Below are 17,250 nucleotides of genomic sequence, written 5' to 3' on the forward strand. Positions count from 1 at the left end.
AACCTACTCACATGTTCAAATGACATTCTCTGATCGTTAACCTACTTACAAGTTCAAATGACATTCTCTGATTGTTAATCTACTCACATGTTCAAATGACATTCTCTGATAGTTAACCTACTCACATGTTCAAATGACATTCTCTGATAGTTAACCTACTCACAAGTTCAAATGACATTCTCTGATAGTTAACCTACTCACAAGTTCAAATGACATTCTCTGATAGTTAACCTACTTACAAGTTCAAATGACATTCTCTGATAGTTAACCTACTCACATGTTCAAGTGACATTCTCTGATAGTTAACCTACTCACAAGTTCAAATGACATTCTCTGATAGTTAACCTACTCACATGTTCAAATAACATTCTCTGATAGTTAACCTACTCACAAGTTCAAATGACATTCTCTGATAGTTAACCTACTTACAAGTTCAAATGACATTCTCTGATAGTTAACCTACTCACATGTTCAAGTGACATTCTCTGATAGTTAACCTACTCACAAGTTCAAATGACATTCTCTGATAGTTAACCTACTCACATGTTCAAGTGACATTCTCTGATAGTTAACCTACTCACAAGTTCAAATGACATTCTCTGATAGTTAACCTACTCACATGTTCAAATGACATTCTCTGATTGTTAATCTACTCACAAGTTCAAATGACATTCTCTGATAGTTAACCTACTCACAAGTTCAAATGACATTCTCTGATCGTTAACCTACTCACATGTTCAAATGACATTCTCTGATAGTTAACCTACTCACAAGTTCAAATGACATTCTCTGATAGTTAACCTACTCACATGTTCAAATGACATTCTCTGATAGTTAACCTACTCACATCTTCAAATGACATTCTCTGATAGTTAACCTACTCACATGTTCAAATGACATTCTCTGATCGTTAACCTACTCACATGTTCAAATGACATTCTCTGATCGTTAACCTACTCACAAGTTCAAATGACATTCTCTGATAGCTAACCTACTCACATGTTCAAATGACATTCTCTGATTGTTAACCTACTCACATGTTCAAATGACATTCTCTGATAGTTAACCTACTTACATGTTCAAATGACATTCTCTGATAGTTAACCTACTCACATGTTCAAATGACATTCTCTGATAGTTAACCTACTCACATGTTCAAATGACATTCTCTGATAGTTAACCTACTTACAAGTTCAAATGACATTCTCTGATTGTTAATCTACTCACATGTTCAAATGACATTCTCTGATAGTTAACCTACTCACATGTTCAAATGACATTCTCTGATAGTTAACCTACTTACAAGTTCAAGTGACATTCTCTGATTGCTAACCTACTTACAAGTTCAAATGACATTCTCTGATCCTTAATCTACTTACATGTTCCCATAACATTCTCTGATCGTTAATCTACTTACATGTACAAGTTCAAATGACATTCTCTGATCGTTAACCTACTTACAAGTTCAAATGACATTCTCTGATTGTTAATCTACTCACATGTTCAAATGACATTCTCTGATAGTTAACCTACTCACATGTTCAAATGACATTCTCTGATAGTTAACCTACTCACATGTTCAAATGACATTATCTGATAGTTAACCTACTCACATGTTCAAATGACATTCTCTGATAGTTAACCTACTCACAAGTTCAAATGACATTCTCTGATCGTTTACTTACTTGCAAGTTCAAATGACATTCTCTGATAGTTAACCTACTTACAAGTTCAAATGAGATTCTCTGATTGTTAACCTACTTACAAGTTCAAATGACATTCTATGATTGTTAATCTACTTACAAGTTCAAATGACATTCTCTGATCATTAACCTAATCACAAGTTCAAATGACATTATCTGATCGTTAACCTACTTACAAGTTCAAATGACATTCTCTGATAGTTAACCTACTTACAAGTTCAAATGAGATTCTCTGATTGTTAACCTACTTACAAGTTCAAATGACATTCTCTGATTGTTAATCTACTTACAAGTTCAAATGACATTCTCTGATTGTTAATCTACTTACAAGTTCAAATGACAATCTCTGATTGTTAACCTACTCACATGTTCAAATGACATTCTCTGATTGTTAATCTACTTACAAGTTTAAATGACATTCTCTGATTGTTAATCTACTTACATGTTCAAGTGACATTTCTGTAAATGACATTAACCAATCGTTAACCTACTCACATGTATAAGTGACATTTTTGTAAATGACATTAACCAATCGTTAACCTACTCACATGTTCAAGTGACATTTCTGTATTAATGACATTATCCAATCGTTAACCTACTCACATGTTCAAGTGTCATTTCTGTAAATGACATCAACCAACTGTTGACCCCTACGTCTGTTTCATGGTGGAATGGGAGTCGTTTAACTGGTTTCTTTGTCTTGACAAACTCAACAAAACTGTGTTCCACACTTTCATGAGGTATGACAATAGCATGTCCAACTTTTAACTCCTCTGCAATGAAGCGTTAAAACATTTCTAGATACAGGTAAAAAAATCTTGGTTGACTCAACATATATATGTCAATCAACTACCACATTTAAAGTAGTTTCAGAAGAGAAAATTTTTTAAGCTAGAAAACATGATAAACAATTCTGTAAAATTGACCTTAAAGACCAATAACTCCTTAAGGGGTCAATTGACAATTTTGGTCATAAAACATATTTGTAGATCTTACTTTGCTGAATGTATTGTTGTCAAGGTTGGGCGGTAAATACCACCCCCGGTATTTACCAGTGGTATTTACCGCCCCGGACAATACTCCCCAAGTGGTCAATATTGGCAAATACTGGTCAATTGAAATTTTCATGGTTGTTTCTACTAATAATTGAAGTAAAATCTCGATAAAAAGTCAAATATAATGTGTCAGCTTATAAAATTAACGAATTTGATATGTTTTATACATCTATAACACTTATTCAAAAATCTTACTGTCACTGATTTAAATTTAGTTTTTATGAATTATAATATAACATACTTAAGATATATATATATAATACAAATTTATATTTTATTTAAACATGTTTAAATAAATGAATTTTTATTCAAAATGTATGATTTTACAGGTAATTAAACTAAAGGTAAATAAAACTACAGGTAAATGAAGTTACATGGGTCTTTTTACCTATCACCTGGCATTGCTAGGTGTGAAAATTTAATTACTAAAACAACAGCCTCCAATAAAAGTTGGCAGTACATGGGTTGAAAGTAATAAAATTGATATTTGAAGACTCCCCTAAACAATAAATTATTTCCTGTCTATAGCTATTTAACTGTGAGATAAAAACCTTCTTCATGCTGGAAATGAAAATTTGAAGTAGGAACAAAAAGTTTTTATCCTTTAACTATAATATTATGTTCACATTAATCACAATTCAATATAGATTCCTGTTTGAAGTTACAATAGAATTAGAAATGAAAGCATTAAAAATAATTTGAACACTTTCTATATAAATTAATTATTAATTGTAATTATAATTTACCAAGTAGATAGAGGTTTTTATAGTAATGACCACTTAAAATTTCAATCGACCAGTATTTGCCGGTATTTCCCAGTAATTGCCAGTATTTCCCGGTAAATACCGGTATTTACCACTGGCATGGTCAATACTAGTATTGACCGCTTTTTTGCCAACCTTGTATGATTGTTGTTTACCCAAAATCTGCAAAATTTCCTTAAAATTACCAATTGAAAGGCAGCAACCTATCAATGGGTTGCTAGATTCATCAGAAAAAAATAATGTAGTTAATATTCAAAGTTTATGCATCTTCTGATAAAACGGATTTTGAAAACCTATTAATTTAGAACACAATTTCTTCATAAATTTCAACTGTCACTATTTGCAGAGGATTTTCCCAATGGAGGCTCCTAAATAGTAATTTGGTCTACAATTTAAATCAAAACAATCAATTTTACCATGGGTATAATTTGTAAGCGTATGAAGATGCAAACAAACAATATTTACATAAATTTGAAGGCCCATTTAAAGGTTTTGTAGGAGTATGACAGCAATCTTGTGCATAAAACCCCCATGGACATTCAAAATGTTGAAATAATTTATTTTGTTTTTATTTTCATACCTGTTTTTTTTACTCCACTGAGTATAGGACAGCCTGTAACAGTAACTCTCCTGCCCTCTGGTGTAGACACATAAGTGACAGAAGTTCCCCTCATATAAACTTCACATTCCGCTCCTATGTTCTTCAACAGCAATGATAGCTCATCATCTGACAAGTTGGTACATCCGTCCAACCTTATCTGTAACACAATTTATAAACATAAACACTAAAAATTGAAAAAGTTTCCTTTTTTTTTATTCTGTAAGTGTGCACTGACAACCCTGACTATTGAAATCAAACACATGTGAATGACATATTCTTCATTTAAACTGCACTTAGACAAAATCTATTTCAAGAATTTTACAGCAAATAACAAACTCCTATAGTTCAATAAAGACAGCATTACATTAATTGCATGATTTTCTCCGGCACAAAACTATTATCTATTTGAATGTTATATTCAACTACACATGTATTTGCATAACCTGTCAAGTTATTTTATTTATTTGCATAGCCTGTCACATGGTCATTTTTATTTGCATAGCCTATCACATGGTCTTTTTAGTTGCATAGCCTATCTTGTGGTCTTTTTGTTTGCATAGCCTATCATGTGGGCTTTATTTGCATAGCCTTCCATGTGGTCTTTTTATTTGCATAGCCTGTCGTCTGTTTTTTTTTTGCATTTCCTATCACATGGTCTTTTTATTTGCATAGCCTATAACATGGTCTTTTATTTGCATAGCCTATCTTGTGGTCTTTTTATTTGCATAGCCTGTCATGTAGTCTTTTTATTTGCATAGCCTGCCATGTGGTCTTTTTATTTGCATAGCCTGCCATGTGGTCTTTTTATTTGCATAGCCTGTCATGTGGTCTTTTTATTTGCATAGCCTGCCATGTTGTCTTTTTATTTGCATAGCCTGTCATATGGCCTTTTATTTGCACAGCCTGCCATGTTGTCTTTTTATTTGCATAGCCTGTCATATGGTCTTTTTATTTACATCGCCTGCCATGTTGCCTTTTTGTTCAATGCATACAAATTACAACTTTATGGTTGGAGATTATAGAAGATTAAACATTTGATATTAGTTATTCATACTGGTCAAGGAAAACAAATTTATTTATAGAATATTTATAAAATACACAACAAACAGAACATTAAAATAACTGTATCCTACTATAAATGTTAGTTATGATTACCTCTGTCAAAGTTGTTACTCCAGCGACTATATCCGTTAGCCATTTGATGCCAGCATTTGTCACAAGGATACAACCCACTAAATTCACTGTCTTCAAATTCACATATGCTTTCTACAAAACAACAAGAGGCTCTCAAGAGCCTGAATCGCTCACCTGAATTTTTTTGGTTTAATCTCTCATCAATGATTATTTTGGCTTTTCAATTTATTTAAATGTTCTTTGAATCGTCCTGTTTTCTTCCAAAGCAAAAAAAATCATTTTCTCCTATGTTCTATTTTAGCCATAGGAGCTATGTTTTTTGACATACAAGGAAATGAAATAAAAAATTTATACTAGATACTCTGAAACTCATTTAGCCTAAGTTTGGCTGAAATTGATACAGCAGTTTCAAAGGAGAAGATTTTTTAAAGTAAGTCAACATGATGAACAAATTGTGAAAAAAAGTCTTTAAAGGGCAATAACTCCTTAAGAGGTCAATTGACAATTTTGGTCACTTGACTTATTTGTAGATCTTACTTTGCTTAACATTTTTGCTTTTAACAGTTTATCTGTATCTATAATAATATTCAAGATAATGACCAAAAACTGCCAAATTTCCTTAAAATTACCAATTAAGTGGCAGCAACCCAAAAATGGTTTGTTTGATTCATCTGAAAATTTCAGGGCTTATAGATCTTGACCTAATGAACATTTTTACCCCTGTCAGATTTGCTCTAAAAGCTTTGGTTTTTGAGATATAAGCCAAAAACTGCATTTGACCCCTATGTTCTATTTTAAGTAACGGCGGCCATGTTTTTTGACGGATCAAAAATCAAAGCACACACTTTGTGCAGGATAATCTTAGGAACAATCATGCTAAGTTTCATCCAAATCCATTCAGTAGTTTCAGAGGAGAAGATGTTTGAAAAATTGTTAACGACGACAGACGACGACGACGACAGACGACGACGACGACGGACGCCAAGTGATGAGAAAAGTTCACATGGCCTTTTAGGCCAGGTGAGCTAAAAAGTGGTACTTCTAAGGTTATAATGTTATTATGTTCTATCAACACGAACAAATAAAATTACTTTAAATCTAAATTTTAAATTAATAATAAAGGCAATAAAAAAATTCCGTTTATTTTCACACAGAAACACCAAGAAAATCACTGCAGACGTCTTGTAAATAAAACTAAAGGCTCTAAAGAGCCCGTGTCGCTCACCTTGGTCTATGTGAATCTTAAACAGAGGAAGCAGATGGATTCATGGCAAAATTGTGTTTTGGTGATGGTGATGCGTTTGTACATCTTACTTTACTGAACATTCTTGCTGCTTACAATTATCTCTATCTTGGCCCAGTAGTTTCAGTGGAAAATGTTAGTAAAAATATACAAATTTTATGAAAATTGTTAAAAATTGACTATAAGGGGCAATAACTCCTTAGGGGGTCAATTGACCATTTCGGTCAGGTTGACTTATTTTAAATCTTACTTTGCTGTACATTATTTCTGTTTACAGTTTATCTTTATTGATAATAATATTCAAAAAAATAACCAAAGACATTGAAAAATTTCTTAAAATTACCAATTTAGGGGCAGCAACCCAACAACAGATTGTCCTATTCATCTGAAAATTTCAGGGCAGATAGATCTTGACCTGATAACCAAATTTATCCCTTGTCAGATTTGCTTTAAATGCTTTGGTTTTTGAGTTATAAGCCAAAAACTGCATTTTACCCCTATGTTCTATTTTTAGACATGGTGGCCATCTTGGTTGGATGGTCGGATCAAGGGACACATTTTTAGCTGCTTACCATTATCTCTATCTATAATTAACTTGGCCCAGTAGTTTAAGAAGAGAAGATTTTTCTAAAAAATTACTAAGATTTACGAAAAAAATGGTTAAAACTTGACTATATAGGGCAATAACTCCTAAAGGGGTCAACTGACCATTTCGGTCATGTTGACTTATTTGTAAATTTTACTTTGCTGAACATTATTGCTGTTTACAGTTTATCTCTATGTATAATAATATTCAAGATAATAACCAAAAACAGCAAAATTTCCTTAAAATTACCAATTCAGGGGGAGCAACCCAACTACAGGTTGTCAGATTCATCTAAAAATTTCAGGGCAGATAGATTTTACCACATGTCAGATTTGATCTAAATGCTTTGGTTTTTGAGCTATAAGCCAAAAACTGCATTTTACCCCTATGTTCTATTTTTAGCTGTGGCGGCCATCTTGGTTGGTTGGCCAGGTCATGCCACACATTTTTTAAACTATATACCCCCATTGATAGTTGTGGACAAGATTGTTTTAATTTGGCCCAGTAGTTTCAGAGGATAAGATTTTTGTAAAAGTTAAAGACGACGGACAACGACGGACGACGACGGACGACGACGACCGACGACGACAGACGCAAAGTGATGGGAAAAGCTTCGGGCCAGGTGAACTAAAAATAGACAAAGTGATGCCCCTTCACTCCACTCTGAAGGAACTGTAGTATAACAAAGTCAATATAGGACTTCCTCTAAGATTTGTGTGCGTCTGGGAGACATAATTGAATTGATGCCCCCACAGATGCAAAATGCTATTCTAAGATACACAAATTTGAGCATGGGAGCAAATAGGCTTATGGTTCACTGAAGAGCAAATAATCATAAAATCCAAACCCTGACAACATACACACCTTCAATAAATGCACAAACAGCCAGAAAAGTGTAAACTTCCTAGCATTTAAACATTACAGGAAGTTACATTGTATCCTGAACAGCTCATAATGCACCACTACACACAAATTTGATTATTTGATAGTGTCCAATCAAATTTAAGTATAATGTGTGCAAGTGTAACTGTGCCTTTGTTTATTGTTTTCAGATGTCAATCTCAACAATAATGCTGGAGAAATAGAAATACAAACAAAGCAAGCCAACCTAGTGTTACCTTGATAGCTGATAACAGCTGTAAACACTAGTATGGATGTGTGGATGTATGACATCAATGTTGTAGTAAATGTTGTAGTATTCCTTGAGAAGTCTATAGTGGTTGTTTTACCTTTTTTTCTGTTGCAATGAGTTTGAGTACAGCATCATTACAATAGCCATTCCTTAAGAAGTCTATAGTGGTTGTTTTACCTTTTTTTCTGTTGCAATGAGTTTGAGTACAGCATCATTACAATAGCCATTCCTTAAGAAGTCTATAGTGGTTGTTTTACCTTTTTTTCTGTTGCAATGAGTTTGAGTACAGCATCATTACAATAGCCATTCCTTAAGAAGTCTATAGTGGTTGTTTTACCTTTTTTTCTGTTGCAATGAGTTTGAGTACAGCATCATTACAATAGCCATTCCTTAAGAAGTCTATAGTGGTTGTTTTACCTTTTTTTCTGTTGCAATGAGTTTGAGTACAGCATCATTACAATAGCTATTCCTTGAGAAGTCTATAGTGGTTGTTTTACCTTTTTTTCTGTTGCAATGAGTTTGAGTACAGCATCATTACAACAGCCATTCCTTGAGAAGTCTATAGTGGTTGTTTTACCTTTTTCTCTGTTACAATGAGTTTGAGTACAGCATCATTACAACAGCCATTCCTTGAGAAGTCTATAGTGGTTGTTTTACCTTTTTCTCTGTTGCAATGAGTTTGAGTACAGCATCATTACAACAGCCATTCCTTGAGAAGTCTATAGTGGTTGTTTTACCTTTTTTCTCTGTTGCAATGAGTTTGAGTACAGCATCATTACAATAGCTATTCCTTGAGAAGTCTATAGTGGTTGTTTTACCTTTTTCTCTGTGGCAATGAGTTTGAGTACAGCATCATTAGAACAGCCATTCCTTGAGAAGTCTATAGTGGTTGTTTTACCTTTTTCTCTGTTGCAATGAGTTTGAGTACAGCATCATTACAATAGCTATTCCTTGAGAAGTCTATAGTGGTTGTTTTACCTTTTTCTCTGAGGCAATGAGTTTGAGTACAGCATCATTACAACAGCCATTCCTTGAGAAGTCTATAGTGGTTGTTTTACCTTTTTCTCTGTTGCAATGAGTTTGAGTACAGCATCATTACAATAGCTTTTCCTTGAGAAGTCTATAGTGGTTGTTTTACCTTTTTCTCTGTGGCAATGAGTTTGAGTACAGCATCATTACAACAGCCATTCCTTGAGAAGTCTATAGTGGTTGTTTTACATTTTTTTCTGTTGCAATGAGTTTGAGTACACCATCATTACAACAGCCATTCCTTGAGAAGTCTATAGTGGTTGTTTTACCTTTTTTTCTGTTGCAATGAGTTTGAGTACAGCATCATTACAACAGCCATTCCTTGAGAAGTCTATAGTGGTTGTTTTACCTTTTTCTCTGTTGTAATGAGTTTGAGTACAGCATCATTACAATAGCTATTCCTTGAGAAGTCTATAGTGGTTGTTTTACCTTTTTTTCTGTTGCAATGAGTTTGAGTACAGCATCATTACAACAGCCATTCCTTGAGAAGTCTATAGTGGTTGTTTTACCTTTTTTCTGTTGCAATGAGTTTGAGTACAGCATCATTACAATAGCTATTCCTTGAGAAGTCTATAGTGGTTGTTTTACCTTTTTTTCTGTTGCAATGAGTTTGAGTACAGCATCATTACAATAGCCATTCCTTAAGAAGTCTATAGTGGTTGTTTTACATTTTTTTCTGTTGCAATGAGTTTGAGTACAGCATCATTACAACAGCCATTCCTTGAGAAGTCTATAGTGGTTGTTTTACCTTTTTTTCTGTTGCAATGAGTTTGAGTACAGCATCATTACAACAGACATTCCTTGAGAAGTCTATAGTGGTTGTTTTACCTTTTTTTCTGTTGCAATGAGTTTGAGTACAGCATCATTACAACAGCCATTCCTTGAGAAGTCTATAGTGGTTGTTTTACCTTTTTTTCTGTTGCAATGAGTTTGAGTACAGCATCATTACAATAGCTATTCCTTGAGAAGTCTATAGTGGTTGTTTTACCTTTTTTTCTGTTGCAATGAGTTTGAGTACAGCATCATTACAATAGCTATTCCTTGAGAAGTCTATAGTGGTTGTTTTACCTTTTTTTCTGTTGCAATGAGTTTGAGTACAGCATCATTACAATAGCCATTCCTTGAGAAGTCTATAGTGGTTGTTTTACCTTTTTTTCTGTTGCAATGAGTTTGAGTACAGCATCATTACAATAGCTATTCCTTGAGAAGTCTATAGTGGTTGTTTTACCTTTTTTTTCTGTTGCAATGAGTTTGAGTACAGCATCATTACAATAGCCATTCCTTGAGAAGTCTATAGTGGTTGTTTTACCTTTTTTTCTGTTGCAATGAGTTTGAGTACAGCATCATTACAATAGCTATTCCTTGAGAAGTCTATAGTGGTTGTTTTACCTTTTTTTCTGTTGCAATGAGTTTGAGTACATCATCATTACAAAAGCCATTCCTTGAGAAGTCTACAGTCATTATTTTACATTTTTCTCTGTTGCAATGAGTTTGAGTACAGCATCATTACAATAGCCATTCCTTGAGGAGTCTATAGTCGTTATTTTACATTTTTTTCTGTTGCAATGAGTTTGAGAACAGCATCATTACAAAAGCCATTCCTTAAGAAGTCTATAGTCGTTATTTTACATTTTTCTCTGTTGCAATGAGTTTGAGTACAGCATCATCACAATAACCATTCCTTGTGAAGTCTATAGTTGTTATTTTACCTTTTTTTCTGTTGCAATGAGTTTGAGTACAGCATCATTACAATAGCCATTCCTTGAGAAGTCTATAGTCGTTATTTTACTTTCATCTTGAGCCTTTAACACTTCCTGTCAAAAATATCAAAATATAACTCATGTATAAAATGTCCTTAATGTTCATTATTTCCACAATAAATGTATGAAGAAATATAGTTATCTACAATACAAGTTTATGAAATTGTGCTAATTCCTCTAAACTGTATAGGAAAGAGAGCAAAATTGTTGGGTTACCATTTTTTAAACATGTATAAAAATCTTTTCACTGCTAACATTATCATAATCAATTAAGGAAAGTTCTATTAAAACATTTATGGTACCAAGGGTATAAAATTTTAAAGAGTGTAACAACCTAAAGATTGACTGCAACAACAAAAAATCAGGTTCTTTTTACATGTATAAAATAACTGACATGTGAATTCTGATTATAAAAACAATGATCAAAATGCGTACTTTAAACTCATATAATGGAATATGTCCTCTAACTAGAGCATCTTCTTGGTCATATGATAAAGTTTCATCCATTTTAACTTTATCGCTAATCAAGTGTGGTACCACTTCATCCTCTTAAAAAAGTTTTCTGCAAAAAAAACCAAAAGACTTATAAAAAAATCATTATGGATAATCAGTCAAGGGTCCAACTTAAATAAGTTATTAGAGAAAAATAACATACATGTTGTTATTGTGAGCTAAAATATAAAAAAACTGTAATAACATATGTATGTTACATGTTTCAAAGGGAAAATATACAACCCTTATTTTGTTATATTTTTCTCTATTTCTATTGATAATGTAATTTTCTTTATGTATACTAATCTTTGCCAAGATATAACGACTCATAGTTTACCAATCATGCATAGCACACCTATGTTATTACAGAAAAAATATTTCTGCAATAACTAAAGGGTGTTATTACAGCTTCTCTATATCTCTTTAAAGACTTTGCTCTGACTTGCATAATGATTTATTTCCATTCATTGTAAGAAATGATGATCAGAGCTTGTAATGAGGCACTGCGCAAGATTCCCAGTGTCTCATTTACTTTCATATTGCCAGTTTCATGCTTGTGATAACCTAAGCCTTGTTATTATAGCTTAGTTTGCCCTTAAAGGCCTTGTCTGATTGATTTACCATGGTTAATCAAAATTGTATTAATGGAATTAGAAAATTTGTTATGAAGATAATATATTAAACTACTGCGCAAAGTTTTAAGAATTCCCAAGTGCCCATTAAAGATAAAATAATTATGATATATTTAACTGATAACAAACATATGTTATTACAGATTAAGGAAAAAAGGGTAGACAACTCTTGAAAGTGTCTGTAATAACAACATGCATGTTATTTTTCTCTGATAACTTATTTAAGTTCGACCCTTGACTGATAATGAAGTAAAAAATTTATCCTTGTAATACCAAATACTATAAATTTTATATCCATCAAGCATACCTTATTTGATATCCCCAAGTCTCTTATAAATAGACATCATATCACAAATAAATACAATTTTTAATCTTTTTGAACTTCTCAAGTAAAATCTTGTATTAAGAAATCATACAAAGATTGAATTTTAGACTTTTGAATTTATTTGATTCCAAATCCACTCAATAAACATATTGAGCCTCTGGAAGATACTGGCTAAAAAATGCTAATCCTTTTTACACTGTTGTTCACACCTGATCTTCAGGTTTTTTAATGAATGAGAAACAGTGATTGACCTGATGTTAATTGGCATGAAATACCTCATTCAACAAATGACTTTTACTGTGAGGTAAAAACATATATCAATATAAATAGGGCTCTCCACTATGGCACGCCGTTATTATATTTATTCAATTTCGAGGTATCTTATTTAGTTAAATAAGATATCTTATTTAGTTAAATAAGATATCTTAAAAACTAATTGAGATATCTTAATAACAAATCTATTAATTGAGATATTTGATTTATTAAATAAGATATCTTATATTTTAAATAAGATATCTTATTAAAATGTTTATAAAGATATCTTATTAAATATATAAAAATTAATAGAGATATTTTAAATATCTCTATTAATTTATAAGATATCTTATTAACTATATAAGATATCTTTTATATAGTTAATAATAGAGATATCTTATAAACTAATAGAGATATCTTATTTACTTTCAAATTAAATAAGATATCTTGTTAATTAATAGAGATATCTGATTGACTTATAGAGATATCTTGTTAACTAATAGAGATATCTTGTAAACTTATAGAGATATCTTATAAACTTATAGAGATATCTTATGAACTAATAGAGATATCTTATAAACTTTTAGAGATATCTTATAAACTAATAGAGATATCTTATAAACTTTTAGAGATATCTTATTAACTTATAGAGATATCTTATTTAATTGGTTATAAAGATATCTTATTTAATATATAAGATATCTCCATAAGTTAATAAGATATCTCTATTAGTTTATAAGATATCTCTATTAATTAATAAGATATCTTATAAAGTATGTATTTAAAAGATATCTTTATAAAGAAGTAAGATATCTTAAATACCAGTGGCGTAGCTTGCATGTATGCTCAGATGCTCAAGCATCCACATCATTTTGACAGGAAAAAAAATTATAAATAAAGATATGTTAGCAGCAGTTAAACTCGGAGGTATCTGTATGTAACAAGGGTTAGGATATGAGTATAACATCCTATCATTTCAAGTATGCTTGGTCTTTTATGAAGGATAATTTAGTTCATGTAATAAAACAAGATGGATAAATCGCAGAAAAGTGTTCTCAATTATTTTTCGGAAAAAGACTATGACGTCGGCTACGGCAAGTGCAGAGGACGATGCACAGATCCTCGGACATGTTTCATCTGAAATTGAGCCTAGCAGAGTGATGGCTTCTACAACTGACTAACAACATAACTGACAACTAAATCACCATTTCCTGATATCGTTTCCGACGACGTGAAAAAAACCTAATCTGTAATAGAGTGTGATTATTCCTAGGCTTATCAGTAAATTCCAGTTTCTATTTAGGTCCACATAATAATTTTATTTTCAATCATTTGAAAAGAACAAAGTTCCTATGTCCCCTGCATTGCACATATTTTTATGTAAGCAAGTAACACGGGCAATAACTAATAAAAATTAATGGTTTTCCTTTTCCTTTTATTTTTAATGGAGAAATAAAAGCTTCAGAGAAAATGCAATGGGATTTCCATTATGATTCATATATCAAAAGGTCAAAGCTAAGAACTTATTTTCGAAATTGTCATTGCTGATGATATCAAAATCTGGCAAGAATTGTACACATGAGAGTGCAAACAAGACCGGATGAATGGACACCAGATATTTCGATGATGTCCCCTGCGACGCGTTAATGGGGTCACTTCAGTTCCTATATACTGAAGTGCCGCTGTGATGGGACCATTTTTTTAAGAAAGGCTAGGAAGGGGATCACTTCATTTCCTTTATACAGAATACAGAAGTGCCGCTGTGATGGGACAGTTTATGAAATGTCAACTATTGGATTGGAGGGAAACTTTTACATCAATTTAATACATTCAATTTCAAGAATTTGGAGAGAACACCAAAAAAAATTGTTTGAAATATAATTATATGAATTGGTTGGAATTTGAAATTAAACAAAAATCTAACCAGTGTCAAATTCTAGGGGAATACCTGTGCTTACAGGATCAATGTCTGAAAAAAGTAGAATTTTCTGCATAAAATAGTCCAAAAAAATTTCGCCTCGCTCCGCTCCGTCAAGGCATCCACATCATTTAAACCCTGGCTACACCACTGAATACTTTATAAGATATCTTATTAATTAATAGAGATATCTTATTAATTTATAGAGATATCTTATAAACTTATAGAGATATCTTATTTACTTTCAAATTAAATAAGATATTTTATAAAAATATATAAGATAAAAATAAAGATATCTTAATACTTAATAAGATATCTTGTTAAATAAATAAGATATATTCAAATTTGAATAAATATAAAAACGGCGTGCCATACTCCACGGTTATTTTGGCTATATTGGATAGGGGCAGATTTTCATGATGGAGGTAAAAATAGTGTGGAAAATACAGGAAAACATCATTTATACAGAGCAGAATTTGCTTAGAAACATGCATAGGATTTCCCATACTTTCATACTATTTCCACCTCTTTCCTGAAAATCTGCCCCCTATCCAATATGCCCAAACTAACTGTGATGAGCCCTATTGAAGAATTTAATTGATGACATATATTAAATGTAATAGTAAATGCCAGGATGTCTGGATTTGAGAATAGTGATAGGAAATGTAAGAGTGTGACAGAATACAGAATAAGAGTTCAAAATTCATCAATTTCAGTATTTGTCAATTTGTCCTTCATAAAAGTTTCTTTTTTTAATCCACTGATATAATTATTTGGAAAATGGTATCTGCCTCTTGTAAGGACTTATTTAAGATTTATAGAAGAAAACTACCTTCAGAAATTATGTACATGCAGTTTGAATTATCAGTCAATGCTACACATAGAAGTGCTTGTACGGTTGTTGCGTAAAATCAAAGGACTTTCAACTTTCTTATAACCGAGAATTAGTGTGTGTCTTGCGTAAACTATGTCAACTTTTGCTGTAAATTAAGATAAATTCAAAGCAGGTGCTTGTCGGCTGCATAAGTTTCTTGGCAACAACCTATACTTCCGGTTCGGCTCTATCTAATAACCATTTATTAAGTAACATAAGATAAGACTACACACAAATAAAACTTGATTTATAGTCGGATTGATTAGGAAATAATGTATACTATACTGTAGTATATGTATTTGTTTGTCTCTGTTATGATAAACAAAATATAAAATAATTTAAATGGGATTTTATCTGGTGAATTAAATCCTTAGGCAGCAACCATTTGATTTTCTGAGGGGGGAGGGGGGCTATGGATTTTTTTTCAAATTATTTTTTTTTTCTAAGGGTCAGAAAACAAATTATTTTTTTTTCTCCAGTTTTTTTTTTTTTTAAATCATAAGCCCCCCCCCCCCCCCCCCCCCCCCCCCCCCCCCCCCCCCCCCCCGAAAATCAAATGGTTGCTGCTGTTCAACATCAATAAATAATAAATACACCTTATCGCTAATCCCGGCTGACCCTGCCGCTTGAACTTTTGACGTCAACAACAATCACTTTTCCATTGTGGCGTCAGATATTTTGTTTTATGACGTCAACATTTTACGGGAACCTGTGTGAAATCCAGCAATGGCGGATAAATACGGCGATAAGGTGTATTAAAGTACATAAATAATTAGGCCTTTTTAGTCGTTTGAATTGTTTAACATTTTCATTTCTGGGAATTTGATAGCTGACTATATATATTCGGTGTGTGGGCTTTGTTCATTGTTGGTGGTCGTAGGGTGACATATAGTTTTTAATCAAGTTCTGTCATGTTGGTACCTTGTGGAGAGTTGTCTCACAAGCAATCATACCACATCCTTTTTTTTTAATTAATTATTTACACTTATACATGTACATGTCTTGTCACGTTCAAACATTAATATATACAATGTATACATACTTTCCATATATATTTTTTCAATCTCAAAAAGGCGTCATGCATATCAAAGTTTATTTTGATAATAAGTTTATCGAATAGATCTACATATAAGTGTGTCATTCCTATTAATGTTAATAAATGTCGAAAGAAATCAACCTAAGGACAAGGAAACCCAAAGTGAAACGACATCTAGAGGGCGTTAATATTCAATCTTCAACAATAGACACAATAAAGAAGTACAGCCAATTGGTATCTTTTAGTATTATAATTCGGACTCTGTAAGAAATTTTTCAACAAAATTCTGAGTTTTACAACTGGAGTGAAACATATACGCAAGAAATTGATATTATGTGTTTATGTTGTGCTATTGGCGCTATTACACAACTGTTCTAGGTTAAGTGCCCAAAACCTGAGCACTAACATATTTAGTCTAGTATGTTATAAATCTTTTAAAAATACTTTTTTTTATAGATCAATTTTGTCACACATGATATGTTTAAAGGTCTAAAAGTTTTAGCTTCTGTCAGTTCTGGTCAATTTCGTATTCTGTGTCCAAAACGGACGTTCATTAGAGAAGCAAAAAAAAAAGAACGTCGATTAGAGAAGACAAAAAAATAGACGTCGATTAGATAAGCATAAAATTGGCCGTCGATTTGGAAGGATATTCTATTGTGACGTCAGGTTTGATTTGAGAAATGGACATCGATTAGAGACCGGACGGACGTC

At 32.3% G+C, this 17,250-nt stretch overlaps 1 protein-coding gene across 1 annotated transcript in view; it reads right to left on the reverse strand.

Moving 5' to 3' along the window:
- Nucleotides 1-15,657, reverse strand: part of LOC134697461 (uncharacterized) — a 141,637-nt gene extending 125,980 nt beyond the window's left edge. The window contains exons 1-6 of the mRNA XM_063559741.1: nt 15,462-15,657; nt 11,443-11,569; nt 10,957-11,061; nt 5,279-5,389; nt 4,103-4,280; nt 2,307-2,476 (exon numbers count right to left, since the gene is read on the reverse strand). Coding sequence (XP_063415811.1) covers nt 2,307-2,476; nt 4,103-4,280; nt 5,279-5,389; nt 10,957-11,061; nt 11,443-11,514 — 636 coding nt within the window. The 5' untranslated portion in view covers nt 11,515-11,569; nt 15,462-15,657. The remainder of the gene's footprint in view (nt 1-2,306; nt 2,477-4,102; nt 4,281-5,278; nt 5,390-10,956; nt 11,062-11,442; nt 11,570-15,461) is intronic.
- Nucleotides 15,658-17,250: the final 1,593 nt, after the last annotated feature.

Source organism: Mytilus trossulus, chromosome 14 (genome assembly GCF_036588685.1).
Source record: "Mytilus trossulus isolate FHL-02 chromosome 14, PNRI_Mtr1.1.1.hap1, whole genome shotgun sequence".
Lineage (NCBI taxonomy): Eukaryota > Metazoa > Mollusca > Bivalvia > Mytilida > Mytilidae > Mytilus > Mytilus trossulus.